Consider the following 26,189-nt stretch of genomic DNA (forward strand, 5'->3'; position numbering starts at 1 on the left):
TGTCTTTTCAACAGATAGGAAACATGAAACCAAAATTATATGTTGTGAAGGTAAATGCATAAGAAGACATCATGCCCAAAATACTTGGGAATCACCTTAGATGCAGAATTGAGATTCACTGAGTATCTCAAAACCTGTGCTGACAGACCTTTGAAAAGATTAAGAATCATTAAACGTCTTCACGAGACAAAGTGAGGAGCTTTTTCCTTGGACACTTAGAACAACATACATCTCACTAATTAGACCAATCATGGAGTATCCTTCTTCCATTTGAGCTCATTCTTCCAGGACTATGTTGAGGAAATTAGAAAGTGCCTGTTAAAGGCCTTAAAAATCATTACTGGTGCAGTGTCTTCTACCAATAATTTAAAAGTAATCAGGAATGTGGCCTTAAAAGCCCCAGAAAAAGAATAATTATTAAATAATTAATTGTAGTAAATATGTAATATTGTTTGTAATAAAAATTACAAACAAGGCAAAAAGCTGTGTACCAGAATACATCGCTAGGAAACCCTTTAAAAACTATAATGGAAGCATTAAATTGAAAATGTCATCTCCTATGTAATTTGACAAAGATATTAGAGCAGTTCTCAACCTCAATCACAACGAACTTTCCATCTTTCAAGAGCCAATGTTTCCTTCCAGGCTTCCTATGAACTCTAAAATGGTATTCAAGAGTTATGCAATAAAAAGGAATTGATTGGCATCATTAAAGCAAAAAGGATCGGGACCTTTGAGCAGTATCCAAAAAGAAGATTTTGTTTACAGTTATACAGGTTCATCTGATAAGACAATCACTTTTGAAGGCTCTGGAGTATTTCTGACTACTCCAGGCGATACTACTTATCAACCCAAAACTGGTGTTGGAGCCATAGTCTCTAACTTCACTTGTGAACTTCTGGCAATAGCAGAGGTACACTTGACATTTATAAATCCCTTCCAATTTCTGAGCTAGCAAAAGGACTCATTGTCTTCTGTGACTTGAAGGCAGCTCTATATGCAATCTTGGATAGAAGCTCTCTGTGATCACCAACGGGATCTACTTTTCCCTAAAGGAGCTTCAGAAGTTAGATAAGGTCTGCATTCTTCAATGGTTGCCAGTGCATGTCAACATCACAGGTAACAAGAATGCATATAAACTATCAAAAGACTCGAAATCTCAACAATAATAATAATGTTAATGTCACTCTTCTTGGATTCAAATGCTATTGCCAAATATAGATTGAAGGAGTATTCAATTCAAGTAAAGCACCAGCTCCATAACGTCAATGGAGATCAACTTATAACCAAAAACATTGTCAGTCTTAGAACTGGTCATCAGAAAGGATTGAAAATTGACAGAAAGTGTAGGAAAACATGCAGAAACTACAATACAACTACAAATCCTGGGCTAAGATTCAAGACGCATGAAAAAGGTTTTGTCAAAAACCCCATAAAGAAGCTGTGACAAACTTCAGACTGCAAACAGGTCATGATTACTTGGAACATCATCTTAATAAAATTGGCACCCTTCCATCTAGTATATGCCAAATTTGCAATTTGGGCATCATGAATGCAGAGCATCTTCTTATATGCCCAGAACTAGATAACAGTCTCAGAAATGTGGTGAGATAAGTAAACTATACTGGAATGCCAGAGCTTGTAAAGCATCCTTGTAAAGAATGCATCTCTTATGTTCCTTTCTTTGTTGTTTAAATTTTTAACTTTTTACTTTTGTTCTCATGTTCATTTATCCTGATTCTTACTTTATTAATGTTTGTTCTTTTTTATTATTTATTAGTGTTCATGTATGATATATGAGCTGTTTTATGTTTGGATTGATCTTTCCAATAAAGTCATATGTAACAACAACTTACAGAAACTGTGATAATTGCCCAGACATAGAACTGAGAACTACTCGCATTTTTGATTATCTGCCCATCCTTGCTGAATTATTAAAAATTGGGGGTCTTGTTTAAGACACCAAACCTCTGGTGATGATAACATTTCATAGATTGCTAGGGCTGTCTTCTTCATCCATGGCACTGTTTGAATAGGTTTTATCATAGACACAACAACATCTCCATTTTCTTTTTCGTCAAAACTAGAACAATTTCAGAATAAGCATTTCTAAATTTTATCGTTCTGTGTCGTTCTTTCCCAAAAATTTTAGCGAAATTTTATTCTCTGTCTAATCAGAAACACACTGTCTTTGATTTCATTAACTATTCTTTGTCTCTATTTCTAAAGGCGGGGAATCGCATCCCTGAAAAAGGGGGGGGGAATAACATGAGAAGTTTGGAAATTACTGCATATCATTTATCAAATAAAGCAGTTTTAAAATATTCATCTTAAAATAATTATTGAATATGATAAATAAAATTTAAATTTCACAAAAATCATTATTGAATTGATGTTGATTTTAATTCAGATCTCTGGATTTGAAGGTAGACTGATATGGGATTGTTGAAATGCTCTAGTATTTCTAAAACGTTTGAAAATTTAAAATATTTTGAAGAAAAATGTAGAATTTTTCTCTGAAACCATGCCAGTCCAATGTGGAATTTATATACAGTATATTCTAGTGTATAACTTTTAACACTAAAAATATGATCGAAATTTACCACTATACATTATATGCCGAATATAAAAAATGATAGATTAAAAATAAGGAAAAAATCAGCATACAAAGGTTAGATTTTTTTACATGCACTTATGCAGTTTATTTAAAAGAATGATATACGTTTTGAATTTAAAAACTTTTCATTACTGGATAAAATGAAAAGTTTGTTTTTTGTTATGTCTTCAGGCACATCAGCGATTTCTGTTTCATCTTCACCATTGTTGTTACTCTGATCCATAAATAATTCATCATCATTTGTTCCATCTTTCACGAACTCTAAACATCCCTGCTGCAGAACGATTTCTATTTTCTTTTGCAAACTGAATGACTTTGCATTTGAAAGCAGCACTTTGTGATTTCATTTGGCAGGAGCCATATTTACTACTAAAAAGAACTCTGGGCCTGCTGTATTTTAACTAAAATCTTCGAAGTTCACTTCAGAAGCCTCTATAGAAAAAGAAAACATCTGAATCCTAATTCAGCTAATTCATTGACCTTTAAAATGCAGTCTTACTCCAAATTATATACTCCTTTTTCTTGAAACCCTACAATAGCATTCTTTTTTACACTTGCATTTAATACAATCCATCCTCTTTGCAAGAATACTTACTCCCTCAAGCATTTAACCCACAGACATATTGTTCCCCTTATAACTTGTCAATTAGGTGTACCATTGTTCAGAATGCTAAGACAAATCTTCAAATAAGTGACCTCAAAAGATAAGAACATTTCACATGTATCTTTTAGGTTTCTTCATAAAGAATAGAGTGCAAATTATACAGCGAATATACCTAAAAATTTTAAAATGTAGCTTGAAATTATAAATGTGCACTGTGCACGGAAAATACGATAATTATTAATATTTAATTTTTTTTAGAATATGTAACATATTCTGCATTTTCTTTCTTTGTACTTTAAAGTTAATGATTTATTTGTAAATGTAACTTATTAGAAGATGAAGACAGTAGTGCAGAAAATGAGCAAGAAGAGACAGAAGAAGGAAATGACAAACCTAGTGATAATGTTGAATCTAAAGACGACACTGAAGGCTGTGATTCAGCAGAACCTGTTGAAGAAAATGAGAAAATGGAAATTGCTGCTGATGATCAGAGAAATGGTAAGCTTTTATAACCTACATCTTTAACTTAAACATCTTAAGCATAATGTTAATTAAATTTCTTATATAATACTGCTTAAATATACTATTTATTAAAAGCAATTAATATGATATTTCTTAAATTATTAATTTAATAAAGGTTTAATATGTAGCTTATTTTTTCATGTGATATTGAAGAATGCAAGGCACATTTTAGTCTTTGAGGTATAGTTTCTGATTATTTAAATGAGTGATTTCTGTGACTAATAATATATATGTAATATATCTAATTGAGCAGATATCTCATAGCTTAATGCAGTCTTCCTCAGAGTACCTAGGAGTATTTTATAAAGATTTGATTGCCTTGTGTAATTAATTTATTCTCTTCCTGAAAGTGAAAAATAAGATGTTTTTCACTTTCAGTACAATATATCCTTCACCACACTAATATATCTATTCTAAAGTCACTAATATATCCTTCACCACAGTGTACAACTTTTGCTTGTATATTCCTCAACCCATAGTATATATAATTGGAAATCTCCTGGGCATACAGAATACTTTGATACTTTTGATATGCCTGTTTCAGCAGGAAATATATCCCGCTATTACAGGTACCTCAAATAACCCAGGTTAGAGGACACATAACATACAGTGCTTCACAGGAGTACCTTGACAGTGAAGTGCAGGAAGATTGTATAGATGTGGCCCAGGCCAGTGTAAATGAAAATATCATACTTTGATACTTCGAAATTGGCTGCAAGAAGTTAAGATTTTTTATGAGGGATTCCGATAAATGTGGGTTGCATAGGGCCTTAAATTGATGTCAATTTCTAGGAGCTCGTACTTAAAATTGTCTGAATAATTTACCTCCGTGCTGGTGATGGCTTTGTTTAAAAAATTGTTTAATTTATTGATGAATAACACCAGACTTTGAAGTTTAAGATCTCTGTGTAGCTGTTCATTGGGAACAAACCAGGGGGCTCCTGTGATTTTTTGTAAGTAGTTGTTTTGGAAAACCTGCCATTTATTTAAAACGGAGGTGGGAACAGAGCACCATGCATGGGAGGCATATGTAAGGATGGGTCTTAATATTCATGTGTAAATGTTCTTCTTGCGAGCAAGAGCCAGTGGTAAGGAGGCATCAAAGAAGTTTCGGAGCTTCCTAGAGACTCCTATGGCTTTCCCAATGGTCATAGAAATGTGAGGGCTCCATGTAAACGAGCCATTAAAACAAACTCCTAAGATTGTAGCCTCTCTGACTTTAGGTACTGTTTCATTAAAGAGGGTCAGATCTGCATCAATGTTTTTTTCTTCTGTGCCGTCTTATCAGTCTTATTATCAGTAATAATTTGGATTTTGTGGCATTAATGGACGTCCTCCATTTGCGACACCATTCCTCTATCTCGTGTGTGAGGTTTTGTATTCTGATCATGGCATGTCGTGGATTAAGTGAACTAGAAAGAATGGCAGTATCCATGCATAGCAGGCACTGATGCAGTTTGTATTTTCAATCATAGGGAAGTCCTTAACATATATAAGATAGATAATAGGCCCAAGGATGCTTTCCTGGGGGACACCGGCTTTAATTAATGTGTTTTCAGAATAAACATCACCCTGCCTGACATAGAAGATAAGTCCGTTATGCCAGACGCGGTCAAAGGCTTTTGCCACATCCAGCATAAAGAAAGCAGTTGTCTGGTGCTTATGAATAGCTGTGATTAAAAATTCAACGATTCTGACAAGCTGCATGATGGTAGACAACCCTTTATGGAAACCAAACTGCTGGTTTGGAAGCACGTTTAGGGCTGGCTGTAGTCTTCTGCAGATAATCCTATCTAGGATCTTTCCCAGTGCAGGAAGCAAGCTGGTTGGGCAAAACCCATCCACTCTTGTATTATCTTTTCTGGGTTTGGGAATTAAGATGACAACCGCTTGTTTCCACTCAGCTGGGAAATAGCATAGGTACAGGAAGGCATTGTAAATGCTACAGAGTTTGTTAATGAAATTACCAGGCAGATGCTTAATCATTGAATTAGAAATTTTGTCCTTCCCAGGTGCTTTTCTGTTATGAAGCTTAGTTATAATAGAGCTAACTTCTGTGGGAGAGGTGGAAACAGGAAGATTTTTGACACTGAGCTGGTTAATCCAATTATCGACAAACATGTTAATGTAGTTAATGAAATTTCGGTCTGAAGAGGTCTCATTTGGGGTGAACTGCTTGGTGAAGTGGTTGGCAAAGGTTTTTGCTTTGTCTTCGTTGTTGTATTTGAATCCAGTGTCGTCCTGTAGAGGTTTGTTGCTTGCTTTTGTAGACTTCATTAAGCAGAGGGACTTCCAGAATTCTCCGTCTTCTGCATTTAATTTTTCAATTTTGTTATTGCAAAGGTTAGTCTGGTGGGAGTCAGTTAACCTTTTAATATTGCGACTAAGTTTATTAATTTGCGATTTAATTGCCGGGTTACGCGAGTGGGAGGAGATCTTGTGGAGTCTATTTCATGATTGGCGAATTAATTAAATTTTTTGTGGAAGTTTGAAGCGATGTTTTTTATTAATAATTTCTTTAGTAGAATTTTGCAACGCCTTATCAATGCAGGTGGTGATGCTTGTGATGGTCTGGTTGATGTCATGTGTATTTTTAAGTAGTTCTGTTTTGGGGAGGTGATTGTTAGTTTCAGATTTGAATTTGTCCCAATCAGTAATTTTGTAAGTGGTGTTGGCTTCAAGCATGCTAATACCCAGGTGTGCTAGAACGTGATCCGAATAAAGATCATTGATTACTTCCATAGTGATCGGTAAGTTATCAGATGTAAGTAAAAGATCCAGAATGTCTGGATACTGTCTTGGGTGAGTAGGCTGGAAAGTAAAATCTTCTGGGGGGGGTAAATGTAGTATGGGTAGTTAAACAGGAAGTTTTAAAGGAATTCATCATTTTTATTTGTTTCGCGACACCCCCAGCTAATGTGTTTAGCATTGAGATTACCTCCGATTATAGTGGGAAAGGCGTTATTTATTAAATTCTGTAAGTGTTGATCTTGCAGCCTGAGATCTGGAGTGTTATAAAGGTCACATATAAGCATATTTCCCCAATTAGGGATCCATACAACAGGGTTGCCACACTACCTGGAAAATCGGGAAAACCGGAAAAGTCAGGGAATTTGGAAACTGACCAAAAAATTCAGGGAATTTAAGTATTTTAGTCAAAATCTGGAAAAGTCAGGGAATTTCATACAACGATCCCGCCAAAAAAGGCGAGTTTTGCGAGGACGTCGGAAGAGAGAACTTTTTTTGCGAATTGTGTATCGCGTGAGTATCATTCGGGCAGCTGGCATAGAGCCAATTTTCGCAGCTTCAATTTGATTGTCTTTTAGAAAGGCAAGTTTCCCGCAACTTTTGGTTTCCAGTAACCTCGAGAAACGCATGTGCAGTGCATGAACTAAAGAAAGTACCTGTTCTCGTATAAAACAAAATAGGTTTAATCCTAGTATACGGTACCATGAAGGTTAGAATCAAAGAATATGTATTGTAAAGAAGGAAAACCTCTCTGCAACAGAGGTGGGTCCGTTCCATCATAGAGAGAAACAGCTGTGCATGTGTGATATATATGTTGCCAAAGCTCGAAAACGGTGTCGAAGTTCGAAGGTCACGTTATCAAGAGTTCATAAAATGAATATCGTATAAAATTTCTTTAAACTCTAAAGGAAAAGAAAATATTTTTTGGCGCAAGTAAATTAATTCATGGGTTAGTTTTTTTGAGGGGGGGGGACCTAAGAAAAAACGTTCTTTGATAAAACGTTTCTTCTTGGATTTTTCGCAATAATTTAGAAACGGATTTTCGTAGTTTTCTATTTTGTCAAAGAACGTTTCTTCTTAATACGTGTTTCTCAATTTCCTGTACACATCGCGGAGAGGGAAATTCTGGCCGCCAGGTTCCGTCGCCAAATTCCTTGGCAAATTTTCCCTCCGCATTCTAACGGCGTAATAGCATTTACGTGTATTGAACCTTTTCTTCTTTACATTTACGTTCTTTGGTTAGAATAATCTCTATGTATAGTACAGCGGGATTTGGCGACATGAGGATGAGCAGTAAACGGGTCATTTTGTTCTTGGCGACAATTTTCAAAATCGTGCGAAGGCCGTGCCGTATACTAGGATTTTACCACAAAATCTTTTTAAACCTTTTTTTTTTTTTTTTTTTTTTTTTTCCTTTTTAATAAATAACTTGTCATTTTGCAGTAAAATAAAAAAATAGTAATCAGTCATCTAGGCTAACCATGTAATATAACTATATTCGCTAAAATATCATTCATTGATTATTCTAATTCAGTTTTTAAGTAATTATCATTATGTTTATGTTATTCATATCATTTAATGTTGCTTTTTCCCTCTAAATTTATTTATCATTAGTTAATAATATTTCCAAAATTTCAGGAAATTTTCTCTGGCATAATCCTGAAATTAATTCTAGCAGTATGATGGCATACCATCACGAAATTTAATGCACATATTTTTTCCTTATGTGTGCTGTGAAATAAATATAAAATACCTCAATTTATTAAAAAAATATCATTAAATAGATTTCTTTCTTTCGTTTAGCTGCAGAATGTCTGCAAAAAAAGCCTTATTTTATTCCAGATTGGGCAAATTCTAATCTCAATCTTCAGTGGAGAAAACAACTCCTATTATAATTATATTTATGTTTTCAAGTGTTAAGGTGCCTTTTAAGAAGACACCTCACACAAATTAAATTTACCTAAAATCTAACCTAACTATTTAGCATTGTGTTGTTATTTATAAGAACTGGATTAGCCTCATGTTGAACTGGTGATGATCATGAGTAATAATTAAATAAAATGTACAATTGTTATCCAATGTTAATATCTTAAATTTTATTAAGTTTCTTAAGTGGAAAAATAAACAAAGTGTACCAAGAATAATTAAGAATAAATGTCCTCTGAGATTTTTTGAATAATTAAGTGAATTTGCTACACAATACATGTAATACCATAATAACCTCTAAGCACAGCCAACGTACATTACGCGGATAGACTGGAATTTTCTCAAAACATACCTGGAAAAGTCAGGGAATTTCATTCTCCTGTTTGAGTGGCAACCCTGATACAACTACCCTTACTTCTTCAAACCCATGAGAATTATCAGAAGCATAGAAGCAGGAGTCCAAACTCCATTTAACATAGATTATGGCACCTCCGCCTCTATGTTTGATCCTATCGCAGCGATAACTGCGATAGTTAGCAATGCTCAGGGAGTGCGCTAGCATAGCATGTGTCTCCGTGATTAGTGCAATATCACGGAGTGTATGAGATATATAATGAGTATATAAATGTAGTGTATGAGAAAGTCCTGCAGTTCGCTAATTTTGGTGATAATGTTCTGCACATTCCATGTCATGATCGTCACTGGGCTCATTTTTACTAAGGGCCAACGATCCATAATTGATCTCAGTTTCAGGCCTCACTGTATTTTGCTTTTCAGCCATGGTAGTTGTATTGTGTAGAAGCGCTATAATATCAGCGAGGTTCTTCATGACCTGCTGAGCATCTGCTACAGCTTTCTGAATTTTCCCAGTGAAAATATCAGATTGAACAGCCTGGGCGTAGGATTTATTGATAATGACCCTTTCTTCAAACTTGGGGGGCATTGGGTTTCTGCTTTGGGAAGGCCTCACAACCCCTCCAGTTGCTGGTATGCTTCCCAAGACAGTTACAACAGTTCGGCTCAGAATCTTTGGGTTCCTGGCAATCCCAGCTTTCTTGAAGGCCTGCACATTTACAACAGTTGAGGTGGGTGGTGACACGCTGCCTGCGCATAATGGTATCTTTGGCATCGAAAGCATTGTGTCGGAAAGGTGTCCGAATTTTTTGTATGTATCTCATAGTTTCCTTCACTTTTTTTTTTTTTTTTTTGCGATGAAATCAGTCAGTTGTTCCTTTTCAAACAGTAAAGTGAAAGATTTCCAGTTGTACTTGCATTCTCGAATGCAAATCGCGGCATACAGAATATTTATAACTTTGAACTTAAATTTGCAGTATGACAAGGATGCAGCACTAACAAATAATCATTTTTATATGTTTGTTTATTTCTGACAAAATTCAAAATAATTGGTAAGAAATTATAAATCATTGTAATTTTTCCTGATTTCGCAGGCATAATACTTTTCTGGATGATTTTAAGGTTCAGTTGTAAAATGTTTTTCTTTTCATTATCACTGTCACTTTGTGAATTTTATTATCATTGTTCCGATATCTATGAATGGTGGCTGCACATAATTGTTCAAATGATTGTTATTTTTTAAGGCAGGTAAAAGTCAGTTTTGGTATTAATCTGACATAGTATAGATTTTCTTTGAACTATTTAAAAAGCTGAGTATTATTATTACTATTTTTAATTTTTCAAAAGATGTAGAAATGATCAACAATTTTTTCAAAAAATCATTATTAAAACCTAGTGAGTCAAAAAGTATTCTGAGTAAAGTAACAGATTAACATCAGAAACAGCAATATAATTGGTTAAATTAATGAAATAAAGCACCATACATGCTTTGAGAGTGTAAAGTGTGCATTGTTTGTATTTAATAAATGAATGGTAATCACATGCAAAACATTACTTTCTTACACTTAACATTTTGAGATGAAGATTTTGCTTAGCTAGGATTTTAGTTGTCTAAAAATGTATATTATTTGTACAGTTTTTAATGAGCCATATGTTAAAATTTTTAAATATTGTCTCTTTACTTAATTTAAATAAATTGCTATGTTTTCTTTCAAGCATGAATTGCTTGACATACATTTTCTTATGTTGCAAAGTATGCAGTAATGCTTTTATAATCATTAATAAGACTTTGTAAAGAAACATTTTTTGGTGTGGGGTTGCATGGATAGTGTTGCAAAAATGCCTACTATAATTGAATGGTATACCTTCTTAAGTACATTGAAAACTATAGCAGTCATAGTTAGTAATAGCTTAGAAATATGGCATCTAACTGGTATATAAATTTCTTTGTATTTGAATTATTATTTTCATTCCGGTAGATTTGCTACCTACCCATACACCAACCTCTGAAGAAGCAATTGCATCTGCTGATAATACCAAAAGCAGTTCTCATGATCCTGTACAGTGCAAAGAAACTCCAATGGAGTGGGAGAGTGGTGCCCAAGATGTGAAAGAGCAGCATAGAGAAGGTCAAGCAGATTCAACTGTGTCACAATCTGAAGGTAGAAAATTTTTATTGTAATATATTACGGATTTAAATTTGAGTAAATTTGTAAAATTTATAAAATAAGTAAAAATTTGAGTAGCTATATCATTATTTCAGCTGCAACAATTTAACTAACCAAGTTTCATGTACAATATTTTCCAAGAAAAAATCACTGAGTCAAAGCAAATGAAACCATAATTATTTGAAAACAGCAATTTATGTCTTTCAGATATTGAATGGACTTTCAATAAAAGAAATTTTAAGCCTTAAATGTAATCCTTGAAAATGTGTATGTATAACTAAGCAAAAGCATTAAATACAACTCAGTTAAACATATAATAAGAATTTTAGATAGATTTTAAAGAAATTTCTTATATTGCTATCATTTATTTCTTCATAAAAAAAATATCAAAAACTGCAGGTTCGTGATATAGGTCTGTTAGATCAAATGTATTGAAAGAAATCTAAGACATGGCAAATACAGTCAAAAGTCGTTAATCCGGACTCGTCGGGACTTCGGCGATTCCGGATTATAGATCATCAGTTTAAATCTGGTAAAATGGCATGCAGAAATTATAAAATTAAAAATATGAAACTGTAATTTACGAAATAAAGAACAATTATGATCTAAAGGGTATCAAAATTTACAAAAAAAAAAGCTTAATATTTATTTGTTTACTTTATTAAACATTTCTTTCATTGTAAGTTGTTTAAGTTGCTTCGTTTTTTATGTGATAATACATTCTCTTTAATTCTATACACAGACATAATTTCTTGTTCAGTTACAAAGTTCCGCTGTTCAAGTCCTATAATTGCTGTGTCGAGAATACTGACTAATTTGTCAATCGAAATTTTTTCGTTTTCAATAACCTCTGTCACTTTCTTCGCTATCGGAAGCGAATTATAATGTTCCACTTTTTGTTTAATGGACTGCGAAAGATACTTTCGCTTTGTATATCCTTTACATGTTAGTAAATATATATCGGAAATTCTTTTTGACCTAATCAAAAGTTCAAGCTTACTTTTATAAAATTGCTCTAACAGTCTGCAAAAAAATAATAATCTGGATCCAATTTGAAGATTAAGGAACAACGCAATCTGCAACATTAACTGAAATAGATAATTAGATAATTTTAGCTTAGCTTATCCCGTCCGTTATACATTAAACGCGCATTCGTAAATGTATTTTGCGCACACGCAAATTCGCAGCGGTAAAGGTCTTACGCGCATGCGTCAACAGGACGCATGCGCAGAAAGTTTGTAGCTTTGAGGTCCGGATTATAGGTGTCCGAATTAACGACTTTTGACTGTATATGGCAAAGGGATTGTGAAAGAGTTAAAATTGTCCCTTATATGAAATTTTTTTAAAGCTGTGGAAAATCAATTGTTTGTAATTATAACAGCTGTGTATACATAATTAGCATAACTATATTTTGAATAAAAAATTGTTTTGACAAAGTTCTGATAACTATTGAAATTAAAGAAAGATGTCTCATCTGAAAATATTATATATTGACTTTTCTAAATTTTTGTCATTATTTCTATTTTATTATTCTTGAACTGTTGATTTAAAGTAATTTGAAAGTATGTTTCTGTTGAGAGACATTGCTGATTGTTTTATTAAAAAAAAAAAAGAAAAAAGAAAAAAAATTGAGCTTTAAAATCTTCTAAAGTACACCAGGAAGCGCAAGTCACAAGAATAGAACAAAATTTTTATCTAATTGTGAATATTTATGAAAATTTAATATAAAATGGATGAATAATTATTTCTTTCATTATTCAATATTATTATTTTATAAATAATGAGGGTTTTATGCTTTTTCATATCTATTTGAATATTAATTTTATTTTTTATTTAGATTTTGGACACGAAGGTAAAAAATCATCAGCTGCAGTGAGAAAGACTGGAGAAGATCAGCAGCATAAATCAAAATTAAAGCAACCTGATGAAAACAGAGTAGTTGATGACTCTTCCACTGACAAGAATTTAAAACATAAACCTATTGTTGAGAAGCAAAGTCTTAAAAATTCATTAGGCCCTGATCCTGAGACATCTGCAGACGTGTATGAGCATGTCTCGAAAAAAGAAGAAGGTGTTGCACAAGCAGTTGATATAGCCACTGAGGAACAAGCTACTGCAAGGCCTGTTCAAGATCAGTCTGATTCAGCATCTGATGATGAGGAAGTTATTGAAATTTCTTCTGATGATGAGGAGGATGAATACCCAAGAGCTGAAGGAGATTCAGTTCGTTTTGATCAACGGAAAAAACCTGGAGAAAAAGGTTAAATTCATTCATTCTTAAGTTTAAAAGGGGGGATGCATTTTATTTCATGAAGTGTCAGATTTATGTATTTGTTTGCCCTTTTTAAATCTTTAGAAGTTATTTAATATTTAATTTGTTATGTTAATTTTAAATGAAATGTTTCTAGGCCTAACTTTTATCATTTTGTGCATAATATTTAAAAGATATTGCACAATAGAATATTGCTTAAATGATTCTTCATTGCTTCGTGATCACAGCTAAAGAAGTGAATCTAATTATCTTGACTTTTTAACATTGTTATGGTTCTGGCTGTGTGGCACGTTTTAATAGAAATATGCAAAATTTAGCCATACTGGTGTATGGGTGAAAATTTTTGTTTCTATAGCCATACTGGTTCCAACAAAATTCTTCTGCGTGATCAAATTTATAGCAGATATCACTAATTACAATTTTAGGAGTCTCTGTATAAATACAAAAAAAATTCTGTTAATTCATGCATCCCCATTTCTCATTTTTACATTAAATTTGGATTGTTTGCACATAAATAACTAACTGACTTAAAAAACTATTTAAGTGAATTACTGATTATAAATCTGTTGTAGTATTTTTTAATTATAGTAATAACATACAGAGAAAACAGTGTTGATCCAAGGAGGAAATGTATTAATCAGATAAAACAGGAAAAACCTGAAAAAGTATTTATCTACCAATAAAATTATTTTTAAAGTAAATTTTGCACTCTTAAATGAGAGTAAAAAATAAATTAATAAATATACTGTTGCTATCCTCATTGCTAGGGAACTGAAATATAAAACAAAATTTCTGAGTCCTTTAGCCTATTTCTTTACTGTGTTTCCATTTTTTACTAGAAAAGTCTTTATAAATGCTAATTTCAAGAATGTGTTCCTATTTACTGCCAAACTCATTCATGTATTTTGTTTCTTGTGTAGAATATAAGTGAACCAAATGCATGAAAATGTATTTATGTTGAAATGCAACATCTGAAAAGTCATGGGTTGATAAATTCTTGATACATGCAATATAATTTCAAAAAAGAGCAGAATATGAACTCAAAAGTAGGGAAGCAAAAAGTTTTCTAATATTCACAGTTCTTTTTTTACTGTAAAATGAGTATTGACATGGGCTTAGAAAATGCTGTATAACTACAGTAATAAAATTAATTTGCTTCTACCATTAAAATATGCTATGAATATAATATATTTTTGTTTAAAAGTTTATTTTCGTTTACATATAAGAACAAAAAATGCCATTATATTTACCACATTGCATTTTCTGAATTGAAATTTTGTACATTCAAAATTAAGCATGAGTTACAAGCACTGCGGATTATTTATTTATTTTTTTTTAATTTAATTTATAAAGACTAAATGCATGTTAAGTTTTTGAGGTTTGAGATTATTAAACTATTAATGTTAAAGCAGATCCTTTCCCCTGATTCATCTTTGTAGAAATGCTAAAATTTGAAATTTTAGTATAGTGGAATTCAGTATTGTATAATCCCTAAACTTGACATTTTTATCTTTCTGTCTATCTGGTGAAAGCCATTTAAATCTTATAATTTTAATATTGTTTTGCAATTTAAAAGTTGTTTAAATGGTGCTAAGTCTAAAGTGGCCGCCGTTTGTTTATATTTGGAACTCTTAGTAGCATAGTGAATTAAGTTAGTTTGTGCTTTCTTTAATAATAATAGTTTGTGCTTTCAGTGTATTTTTGCCAAATGGAACCAAAAGTAAACTTTCAATTTTGTACACCAAAAAAAGTCTGTCTTCCTGCTCACTGGTCGAATTGTTTGTTTTTGCGTAGAAACTCTAATTTTAATCGTAAAAGTGCTTTGTTTTTTTAGCTGTTTTTAATTGTAATTAATGTTTTTTCTGTATTTTTTGCCTTGCCAAGACGTGAGAACTGAATTGATTGAATGAGAAATACATCACTAATGAAGTTTGAGGAAATAAGTTTAAAGGAAGTGCAGCAAAAAATGTCCATTAATTTAACAGGGCTTACAAGAAAGTCATGGTGTCCACATCAGAATTTTTTTTACACCAAAAGCTGCAATCTTGAGTTTTTAGTGCTTTCTTTTGACTCTAAATTACCATATAAATGTTCAGTGTTTTGGAGTTATCAAATTAATGCATCAAGGTCTCATGTTTGAAGATACATAAGTTGTATTAGAAGGAGGAGAAATTCAAGATCTGCAAATACATGATGTACCTGTGCTGATCCATGTAACATTTTAATCAAAATGAATAGTTAAAAGTTGATTATTTATACGATTTTAAAACTGGTATATAAATTATATCAGCACCTATACTGTGGGTATCTTGCCAATAGATGGCAACACCTGACTTCTCTGCTCTGTGGCGTGAAAGTATTTATTTATATTACAACTGTTTATGATATAATATGATACAGCTGCTTAGGATTAATTTATAAGTTGTTTATGATGTAATATTATGTTCATGGGGACCATGTTATGACCCTGTTCTAGGAATGAATAAAAGTATTTCAGTTTCTTCTTATTGTTTGCTTACTTCAGTCAAGCTTCTCATTTGTCTCTTGTTTAGCTAAAATTTTAATATAACCACTTCACCATTTTCCCCAAAACAAACTTGTCAGTTTCAAAATTGTCGTCTGACATTAACATGCTAATGGGAGGGGGCCTAAATTGTTAATCCCGAGAGATACTACAGAATGCAGCGAAAATTAAAAGAGGTGATTTATAAGTAATTTGGTCATGCTTTCTCCACAGCAGTGTTGTAATAAGATTACAAAAAGAAGCTCACATACAAATATGGGAAATATTTGTATTCCCATATTTGTATGTGTAATTCCCATATTTGAATGTACTTCAGGTACTCTTTCCCCTGGTACTGAAATGGAAATATGCTTTTTGGAGATTGTATTTGAAAGCATGCTTTTTGAAGATGGTGTTTGTTAATTTTCAGATAAGAGACTAAGGAACACAGAAGTCATTTTTCTTCTGGGTAAGGGTATAAGTACGCGATTTTTGAAATAGATCTTCACAGTAGGTGAAAGTGAGAGAAATATTTATAAGGCCATTTTCAGATGCAAAACATTATCCTTGGAGGGGGGAAAAATGATATTTGAGTTTTGTAGGTTAGTGAAGAGGTTAAAGAAAATGCCTAAGTGAACTTTCTATAGAGAAGCACTTACTCTGCTTAAAGAGCTTCCTAAAACCATATCGGTACTTCTGATGAAGGATATTTACCAAAATAAGGAAGGGGAATATATCTGATATGAGCTAGACTAAGATGAGAATTACAGTCTTGTTAAGGAGCAAAATCGTATATTACCTTAATCCATCAAAAAATTTAAAGGGGGTGCATAGAGGCTTAGGGGTTGAAAATTGAAAATAAATAAATAAGTCTTTGAGGTATATCAGATGTAAAATTGTTTAATGACTTTTCTTCCTGAATAAAATGATATATCAAAACCTATATTTAGAAAAAATTTAAAAAGGGCCCTTACAAGGGCTTGATAATCAAAAGTGTGTATAATCAAAAGATTCTAGGTATAATCGCAGGAAACATGACCTTTTTATGTATTAAAGTATAAAATATAATTACTTTAAAAAAGTAAATTCTCACGTTTCAGCTGAGTTTCTTATCCTTGTAATGTTATGCTATACAGACTTGCTCACTTACTGCATGATATGGTTTTTACATGCAGTGATATATTTGTAAAAATGTCTTATAAAATAAGAATATTAAATTTAAATCACTTTCAAAAGTTTTTTTTTTTTTTTTTCTGCATATTTAACATAAGAATGTTCATCTAGGGAATGTCATTTAAGTATCAAAAAATGTATATTTTATTTGTAAAATTTTAAATTTCTGTAGAAATTTAACAACTTTTTGACTTTATACTTAAAAGAATTGCATTCAAGCACCCATTTCTATAGATGCGCATCAAATGTATGCAAAAATCGATTTAAAAAATTAACAATTGGCAGCTACGTGGAAGAAAATATTGTACAGGTGCAGTAGTATAAAATATATACAGGCCTTTGAGATTTCACTGTAGATTTTTTTTAAACCTCAATTTTGCGTTCTTAGGGTTCATAAGAAAATTTTACCACAATTTAAATTTTTTTTTATATACTGGCCCTGAAAGGGTTAAGAAGTGTCAAACTTTCTTTCCACTAAGTTGCTGTATACTACTAGCATAGCTTGTTTCCATTGATCTTATAGTATGATGAGTAATTAATATGGGTTAGTTGATCAGATAGGTCTGGCCTGCTACTGATGCTTTAGCTAATGCAAAAGATGTTGGTTTGGATATGAAACTAGTCAGTTAAAACTTTCATTTGATTTTCTTTAAATCATGACCCAACCAATCTTGCTATGTGGACAGGACCACTACATAGCAAGATTAGATTATACATAAAGAGGTCTCTTCCAAACTATTGCTATAGTGTAGGAGATATATAGTTATCTAAAATGCCTTAGTATATGCTGAAAGTCCTTAATTTAATATTTAAAACCTAGAGTCCAAGATCTCAGACTAGATCTCATGCTCTTTTTGACAGTTGTATTATTTTACCTCTGGCCCCCAATCTGTAGTTACCTCTAGCCATCTGCTATTCATAAAACATTTAAATTCTATCTTTCAAATACTTATTAACTGAGATATACATCTGTTTAAAGTATTAATTAAGTTGTATCCATATGTCTTTTTTGGCTGCCTATCAGTATTTCTGCAGATAAATGACTCCTATCTAAAGCCTTGTATTTTATATACAAAACTGCTCAACTGTTATTTTTTCAAAGAAAATTTTGTGAAAATATATGTGCAAAAAGTATACGCAAAAATATGATATAAGTAGCTATATGCTCCCTAAAGTAATCATGAAGAATTCTAGCTTTCATGGCAGTGATTTGTTTAAGTTAATGAAAATACTTTCTTCCCAGCTTACATGAATTATTATTTTACAAGGTGATTCAAAAGATCTTCAGCATGCTTTAAAGGTGACTAGGAATAAATAATTTTTACATTGGAACATGTCGGTGCAGATGCTATCTATGTTAGCTCGCACCAACATGGTGTTAAATAAACATGCTATTAGCCATGTATTGAGTTCAAGAGTACTAATCATTATCATTTGAAGCATTCATATTAGAGCCTAGAAAAGCTTTTTTTTTTTTTTTTTTTTTTTCATTGTGATTACCTGATTTATCCCCCTCTTGTTTGATTCTTCTGGAGTAGCTACTGATGTTGAACTCATTCACAGCAGACATCGTGGCAGCAGTGCACATTTGCCAGTTTATATATTATCATTTGAGGCATGTGTAATTGTGTTTTCGTGTATTATCATTGTGAGGTGTGTGTAATTGCAGTACAAAGAACTCTGGAACTGTAAACACATACATATATAATAAACATTACATGTAAGCTGAATTTCATTCCTTTATTTTTTATTTTTCTTGTATCTCTACCACTTTTAGTTGGCAATTGTGGCTACGTGTATGTTACAGTTTGTAAAAATGGTTGGATCTTTTATTCCTGACCTACCCTTTGAAGTTTATCTAAGACTAATTGAATTGCTATATATACAGTACAAAGTACGTAATCCGGATTCGTCGGGACTTCGACGATTCCGGATTATAGATCATCAGTTTAAATCTGGTAAGATGGCATGCAGAAATTATACTACAGTCAAAAGTCTTTAATCCGGACTCATTGGAACTTGGCGATTCCGGATTATCTGTTTTTCCGGATTATAGATCATCAATTTAAATCTTGTAAGATGACATGCAGAAATTATAAAATTAAAAATATGAAACCATAATTTATGAAATAAAGGGCAATTATGATCTAAAGGGTATCAAAATTTACAAAAAAAAACTTAATATTTATTTGTTTACTTTATTAAATATTTCTTTCAACGCGCACATGTGTAAAGCATACATTAGGCATCGTCGAAATTAGAAAATTGCAACCAGAAAACTATTTGTGTGTATTCGTGATATTTATAATGACGAGGAATTTGATTTAAATCATATCAAAGACAGAGTACATCGAGATGAAATACTACATTTAGTAAGGAATTATAAGCCGAATAAAATATAAACATCTTCCCTGAAGATAAGGGTAGAGCTGACAGATCAACTTCCAGTTCATTGCGCGCCGTGATGCCCCCCCCCCCACTACCACAAACAGAGCAGCTTGAAATTGATAAACAGATTTTGGAGTGGTTAGAGAAACAAAGGATATGTCTTTATCCATTTTTTGCAGCAATTCCACTTTTTGTTTGATGGACATCGAAATATGCTTTCGCTTTGTAGATCCTTTGGCAGCTCCAGAATCGGAAATTCTTTTTGACATGATCAAAAGTTCAAGCTTACTTTTATACAATTGCTCTAACAGTCTGCAAAAAATAATAAGCCGGATCCAATTCGAAGATTAAGTAACAATGCAATCTCCAACATTAACTGAAATAGATAATTTTAGCTTAGCTTATACCATCCATTATACAAACGCGCATGCATAAATGCATTATGCACATCCGTAAATGCATATGTGCATGCGTAAATGAAATATGCGTTTATGCATGCGCAGAAAGTTTGTAGCTTTGAGGTCAGGATTAAAGACTTTTGACTGATTAAAAATATGAAACCGTAATTTATGAAATAAAAAGCAATTATGATCTAAAGGGTATCAAATTGTACAAAAAAAAAAAAAAAAAGCTTAGTATTTATTTGTTTACTTCATTAAACATTTCTTTCAACGCGCACATGCGTAAAGCATTTGCATGTAATGTATGCGCTTTCTCTACACATATGCGTAATGTTTGTGGCTTTGAGGTCCAGATTACGAACTAAAATGTCAAAACTGAAGGGAGATATTTTTATAAAATGTCAACAAAGCACTATTTAAACAGTGTATTTCATGTTTCTGTTGCTAGAAATTCTAATTAAATTACCAGAAATTGTAATATACTTATGGGAAGTGTTTCTTCAATTTTAATTTAATTTCCATGAAATGTAATAAATGGATGTTTTCTGTATTGTATATGTGCTAAATTCTGACTGCTTATTTTGTGTTGTTCATGTTGTCAATTTCATAAATTTTAAATTCTTAGAGATATTGTGAATGCATATTGTATTTTAAAATTAATACACGATTATTCTTGTTTAATTTTACATATAATATTTATATTATTCTTTATCATGTGTAGGTGAAATTGGAGAAAGAGATGAAAAAATGGAAATAACTGAAGGAGAAGTAGTTAAAACACTTACAGTTCCCCGTGGTCTTGAATCAACAATTCATACTCAGAATGATTTATGGAGGCATTTATCATTTGTAAATCAGCAAGGATTGCGCTTGAAAATGGAAAAAGACTTGGATCTGTTTTGCCATGCTGACAAAGAACAGACAATTAGCTCTGGTCAGTTATGGAGGAATTATGAAATACTTGTATCAAGTCTTGCGCAAGAATTATGCGAACAGTTGAGGCTAGTTTTAGAACCAACTAAAATGTCGAAACTGAAGGGAGATTACCGAACTGGTAAACGCCTGAATATGCGCAAAGTAAGTTATTTACCGAAAATGAATTCTGTAAATAATTTCCAATGAATTATTATAAAGTTTCTACTTTTAATTATTTAAGAATATTAATCAGAAGTTTATTTTAAATCAGTTTTCTTATGGTGGAAAAATTTTTGTGTTACAACGAAAGTTTAAAGATGATGGGGGGTTTTTTAAATGCTGAGTTGCAGTAATATTTTAATTATAATAAGGGCTGATGTGATTGTTTTTATTTAGCAGTTTCTGGCTTCTAGAAATAAAGATCAAAAATTGTTGGTAATCAGCAGTTACTGAAATCTCTCATTAATTTTTCATATTATGAAAGTATATGGCATCAGTGTAATAAAGAGAATCATTTTAATTTTTTCACAATAGTCACTGCTGAATTAAGTGCTGTGTATTATGCATTTACATTCTTATCTAAACTATGCCAGGAAAAGTTTATATTTATATAGATTTGTTTAGTGCACGAGAAGCTTTAGAACATTTTTCTAATACCCAGAACCTGGTAGTAGTTGAATTTCTAAGATTACATTAAATTTTAATTATCATGGATAACAGATTCTTTATTGCTGGGTTGCCAGATATATATAGATAAAAGGTAAAAAGCTAGCAGTCTTCACTACAGAGTTGTCCATTTAGCTTGTTCTTTTGAGAGGTGTTAAAATCATCATAATTAAATTGCAGATACTCCAGGGTGTTCAAGTAAATAACAAACAGAAAAGTATAAAATTTAGAGATAATGTTGGGAAGCATATAGAAATTGGTAGAAAGCATGTCTTTTAATTTACCTTAGAATTGGTCACCAATGAACGTGTACATTCTAATTGTAATGTTGTTCTGCGTATGTGCCTTATTTTAATAGAATGTCCATGTTTTAACAGTCTTTGTAAAGTATTTTAATAGTTCTGGTATAACTGTTGAGCATTTAATCTGGAAAGAATCAGTTTTAGTTTATTTCAATATTTGAGAGAGAGATTTTGATTATTTAATCTTAACTGGCTTTGAAGTAGCTTAAGGTAATATACATATTGAGATTTTATCTAGTTTTATGTTCGAACACATTTTCTCAGTTTTACACATCACTTCATCGCAGCATTATAATTTTGTTCTGCTCCATTTTTCTGTCATAGCATTAATTAATTACTATCAAAATATTGTCGCTTTTTATTATTTTATGCTGTAATTAAACAATATGGAATATTCAGTGTGTATATGGTTAATCATAACTTTTCAGAATATGTACCAGAAATTCCATCAACTAAGTTACAGCTATATGTAGTATATATGACATAGTTGACAGTGGCTAATGTTGATTCTATTGAACACTTACTAAATGCTTTACATCAGCTAGCACTGACATATCTGGCATCTACTATTAGATAATCTTTGCACATGAGTGTGCATTGACTGGTGGCATCCTGTTGACCGTTCCTGCCATTGCAAAAATAGTTTTTAAATATTTCATCTGTATTACTTAAAACATTTTGCAGCAAGTGTTATTTTATACTGTTAGTGTAATAAATTGTGCATACATTTGGAATCTCTGTTAATAGTCACTTCTAATAAGAGACAAAATTCTTGGTGACTGTCTGCTAAACAGTATCATTTCTCTAGTTCAAAGCTTTTCCTATTTATGTAACAAAATTTGATAAAAAGTAGTACAAATAAAACTATTTTTATTGGTTACTGAGGAAGATTATTGAAATTAAATATGGGATTATGAGAGAAAAAACAATGTGAACGTGTGTGGAATTTGTATTTTTAAAAATTATTCTTCAATAAATTTTATATGTTTAACTGACTTGTCAAATTTATAGCAGATACATTTTAAGAGTAGCAAATCATTTGGCTTCCAGCTGTACAGTTTTAATTTTTTATACATTTAGTTGTAATGAAAAAAAGAAGACCACATTGGTACAGTTTAAAGTTTATTCTGGTGAGAAATTTAAAAAAAAAAAAAAAAAGTTGAGTAATTATACAGCACCCTAATTTGATTGGTAAATGTTACAGCTTTATTTAGCGTGGGCTTGGGGGGAGAGAATTCCAGATTTAGTCTCCTAACCATATTGTCATTTTCATTATAATAATTTGCTTACAGAATTATTTTAGGTGCTTCTTTTCTTCAGTGAATTAGAAGCATTTTGCTGTTGTTTAAGCATTTGGCAGTTGCTAGATTAAGCAGTTCTTTTTTCTTAAATATGCTGTATATCTGTTAGTTCATAAATTTGTAATGCAAGCTGTGTTCATTTGAGCCCACTGTGGTGCATAACTAGAATTCGAGCAGATCTCATTGATGATCATCAAATGGTTTATAATTAGGGACTGAAAATTAAATATGGATCTGCTTTTTTCTTCTCTTCATTAATTTAGTGACATTATTTTAGAAATGCTGTTTTATTTTCTAGCAAGTATTTGCAGTACTAATGTTTGTTCAATTATTGTAGCTCTTTAAAAAAAAAAAAAAAAAAAAACTAATTTGATGATGCAGGATAACCATAGCTAATATTCATTGCAGTTTTCTTATTTAAAAACTATATCATTGAAAACAGATCTTGCAATCCAGGAAGCCCACCTACAACCAAATAGTTAAGTCGCTAAACACTGGTAGTTCAATTGAAGGTTTGAATCTCGGCAAGCAGGCTGGCTACATGGACTTTTCATGATTTTCCCCATATGTAACATGTATACGAGCCAATTTCCCTTAGAAAGTCTTCCATAAAGGCACCTGTACCCCTAGGCAGATAGCCCTCAAGTACTTTGCCATAATTAAATAAACCAAACCAAACCTTACAATCAAATTGATAATGTAATATCATAGAAGATATAATACGGAAATCGAGGAATAAATGTGTTATCTTCTGTTATAAAATACTATTTCAAAACTAACTGTCATAAAGTATTGAAATTATTCAATTGAGTTGCTTTTAATTCTTCCAAACTTTCATAAAGTATATTAAAATTATTCAAATATATCAAAAAGATAAGATAAAATTTCCAGTTAACTTATGTGTATGTTTTACCACAAAACCATCAATATTGACGATATTTTATGTTACAAAATCTGAAACTTATATTTTTTATCCTACAGTCATACTATAATTTATAAATCTGTGACTTTGTTTAAATAGCTAATAAGTTCTGAGTATCATTATTTCTTATCTGCATATTCAATATGAAATTTTCATTAAAAAATTATTTCTTAATAGAATTAATAAAAGGCATCTCTATTTAAGTATTTCTTGTGAAAATAATATTTTGAAGCAAATTAAATAGCAGATGTATTATTATCAGTCATAATATGAAATTAGCATTATGTAATTAAGTTTTTGATTTCATTAAAAGCCTGTCTTTTCATTAGCAGATGTAAGATAGCATAATTTCTGTATTTATGGTTTTCATTCAAATATGTAACAGTATGAAATGAGAGAATATTTAACTGATACATTAAGATTTGGAACCAGAAAAATATATCTACTCTCTCTCTATATATATATATAAGCATCTGTCACCTAATTTTTCATTTCTTATTATTTTATATTAGTTGCATTTGCATATTTTTATTGAAGCTTAAAATTGTATTATGTCTTTACTAGATTTTTCTTCTGTTAATTTATGTTTAAACAACTGTTTTTGGTTGAAGCGTGTTCCATATGTAATAAAAATCCTCGTCTATATACTATTTGGTGTTCAGTTCTTTCATAAATTAATTCAAATTGTGTGTTAAATGATTAATATTACCTGTGTAGCTGTTTGTAAAAATTGTTATTTTTTCTTTTTGTTATAGATCATTCCATATATTGCTAGTGATTTCCGCAAGGATAAAATTTGGTTACGTCGGACAAAGCCAAGCAAACGGCAATATCAAATAATGCTGGCTGTTGATGACTCATCGAGTATGGCTGATAACCACTCCAAGCAGCTTGCTTTTGAATCTCTTGCCGTCCTAGGGCAGTCTCTGAGTCTTTTAGAAGCTGGAGATATATCAGTTGTGAGTTTTGGGGAGAAGGTAGAATTGCTGCTTGGTTTTAATGAACAATTCAGTAGCATCACTGGATCTAGAATAATTGAACAGTTTTCTTTTTCACAAAAAAGAACTAATTATCCTCAAATGTTAAATTATGCTACTGATGCTTTTGTTCAAGCTAGGAGTAATAGCAGGTTCACAGCAATATCCAAAGAAATTGCACAGCTTTTAATAATAATATCAGATGGTAGAGGTATTTACAGGGAGGGAGAGAAAGTAATGAAAAATGCTGTGAGAAGAGCAAGAGACAATAATATTTTTATGGTATTCATTGTCCTTGATAGTCCTTCAAATGAGGTAAGCTACTTAGATCATATCAATGTATAAATGTATGACATTTGCACTGTATTTATCTTATAATTGTATTTGTGTTTTATAAATATTTAGATTCTATTGCTGAATTTCATAATGTGAATAAATAATATCTAAAATGTAGGAACTTACCAAACACTTCAGATAATTCAAAATAAAATTTTATTAGCAAATGTTCTATTAAATAGCATAATGTAAAGCAATTGCTAATTTGTTTTGGGTTTATTTACGTGCTGTAATTTATTCACCCATAACTTTTTCAACTAAATAGTAACTTCTGCTAGGCACTGAAAGTTTTATATATATATATATAGTCATATAGCTGCACAGCATTTTATGTGCTTGTGAAGTTATATTCAGTATAACTAGTTAATTATTTGGTTGTACTGGCTTCAAAAAACATGAAATTAAAAATATTATTATTGCTAATGTAATGCGGCTCTTTTTGATTGTCACCGTCACAAACATTACAAATATTGAACAATGATACTTTTGCTGAATGGCATTTTCTGTTGGACAGATGGACTAAAAGTGAAATTGAGAAAATAAAAAGAAAAGTTTGTTCTTAAGATGAAAAAAAAGAAAAGAAATTAATTTATCATCTTACCATCAATTAATGAGGGGGGAAAAGTATTCATAAAATGTGATAAATTGCATTGCTTTGCAATAATGGACAGAAATGGCCAAATTTAATAATTGTCAGTTATTCACATGTTTGTAAAGAATATGAAATTTTTAGGTGTTACAAACTTCTAGTACTTATGTAATCTACATGCTAATCTAAGTCATAAATGAATAAAGAAAGGATTTAAGTTAAAAATTCAAGATTGTAAAGAATTTAACAATTATGTTTAAAATCGTGCCTTAGATATTCAAATTTCAAAGGATATATATATTGATAAAAACAGTTTTGTTTGATAAATAGAAAAATAACTCAAATTTCAGCATTATGTTATTAAATTGGAAGAAAAATAGGCCAGTGCAAAACAAAAAATTAGGCAAAAAGGAAGTGTGGCATAAATTTTTAGTAAAACTCTTGTTGATTTTGCCGGCAATTAGATACAAGTCCCTTGTCTTCCAGGAGTGCAGTTGAGGTCTTG

General features: G+C 31.5%; 1 protein-coding gene across 1 annotated transcript in view; it reads left to right on the forward strand.

Moving 5' to 3' along the window:
- LOC118195958 (midasin) overlaps positions 1 to 26,189 on the forward strand; it is a 589,327-nt gene that overhangs the window by 533,728 nt on the left and 29,410 nt on the right. Inside the window, exons 84-88 of the mRNA XM_085823548.1 lie at positions 3,555 to 3,719; positions 10,751 to 10,933; positions 12,777 to 13,199; positions 20,398 to 20,753; positions 24,538 to 25,074. Coding sequence (XP_085679674.1) covers positions 3,555 to 3,719; positions 10,751 to 10,933; positions 12,777 to 13,199; positions 20,398 to 20,753; positions 24,538 to 25,074 — 1,664 coding nt within the window. The remainder of the gene's footprint in view (positions 1 to 3,554; positions 3,720 to 10,750; positions 10,934 to 12,776; positions 13,200 to 20,397; positions 20,754 to 24,537; positions 25,075 to 26,189) is intronic.

The sequence above is a fragment of the Stegodyphus dumicola genome, chromosome 9, assembly GCF_044657685.1.
Source record: "Stegodyphus dumicola isolate Sdum_Otavi_A_Nest chromosome 9, ASM4465768v1".
Lineage (NCBI taxonomy): Eukaryota > Metazoa > Arthropoda > Arachnida > Araneae > Eresidae > Stegodyphus > Stegodyphus dumicola.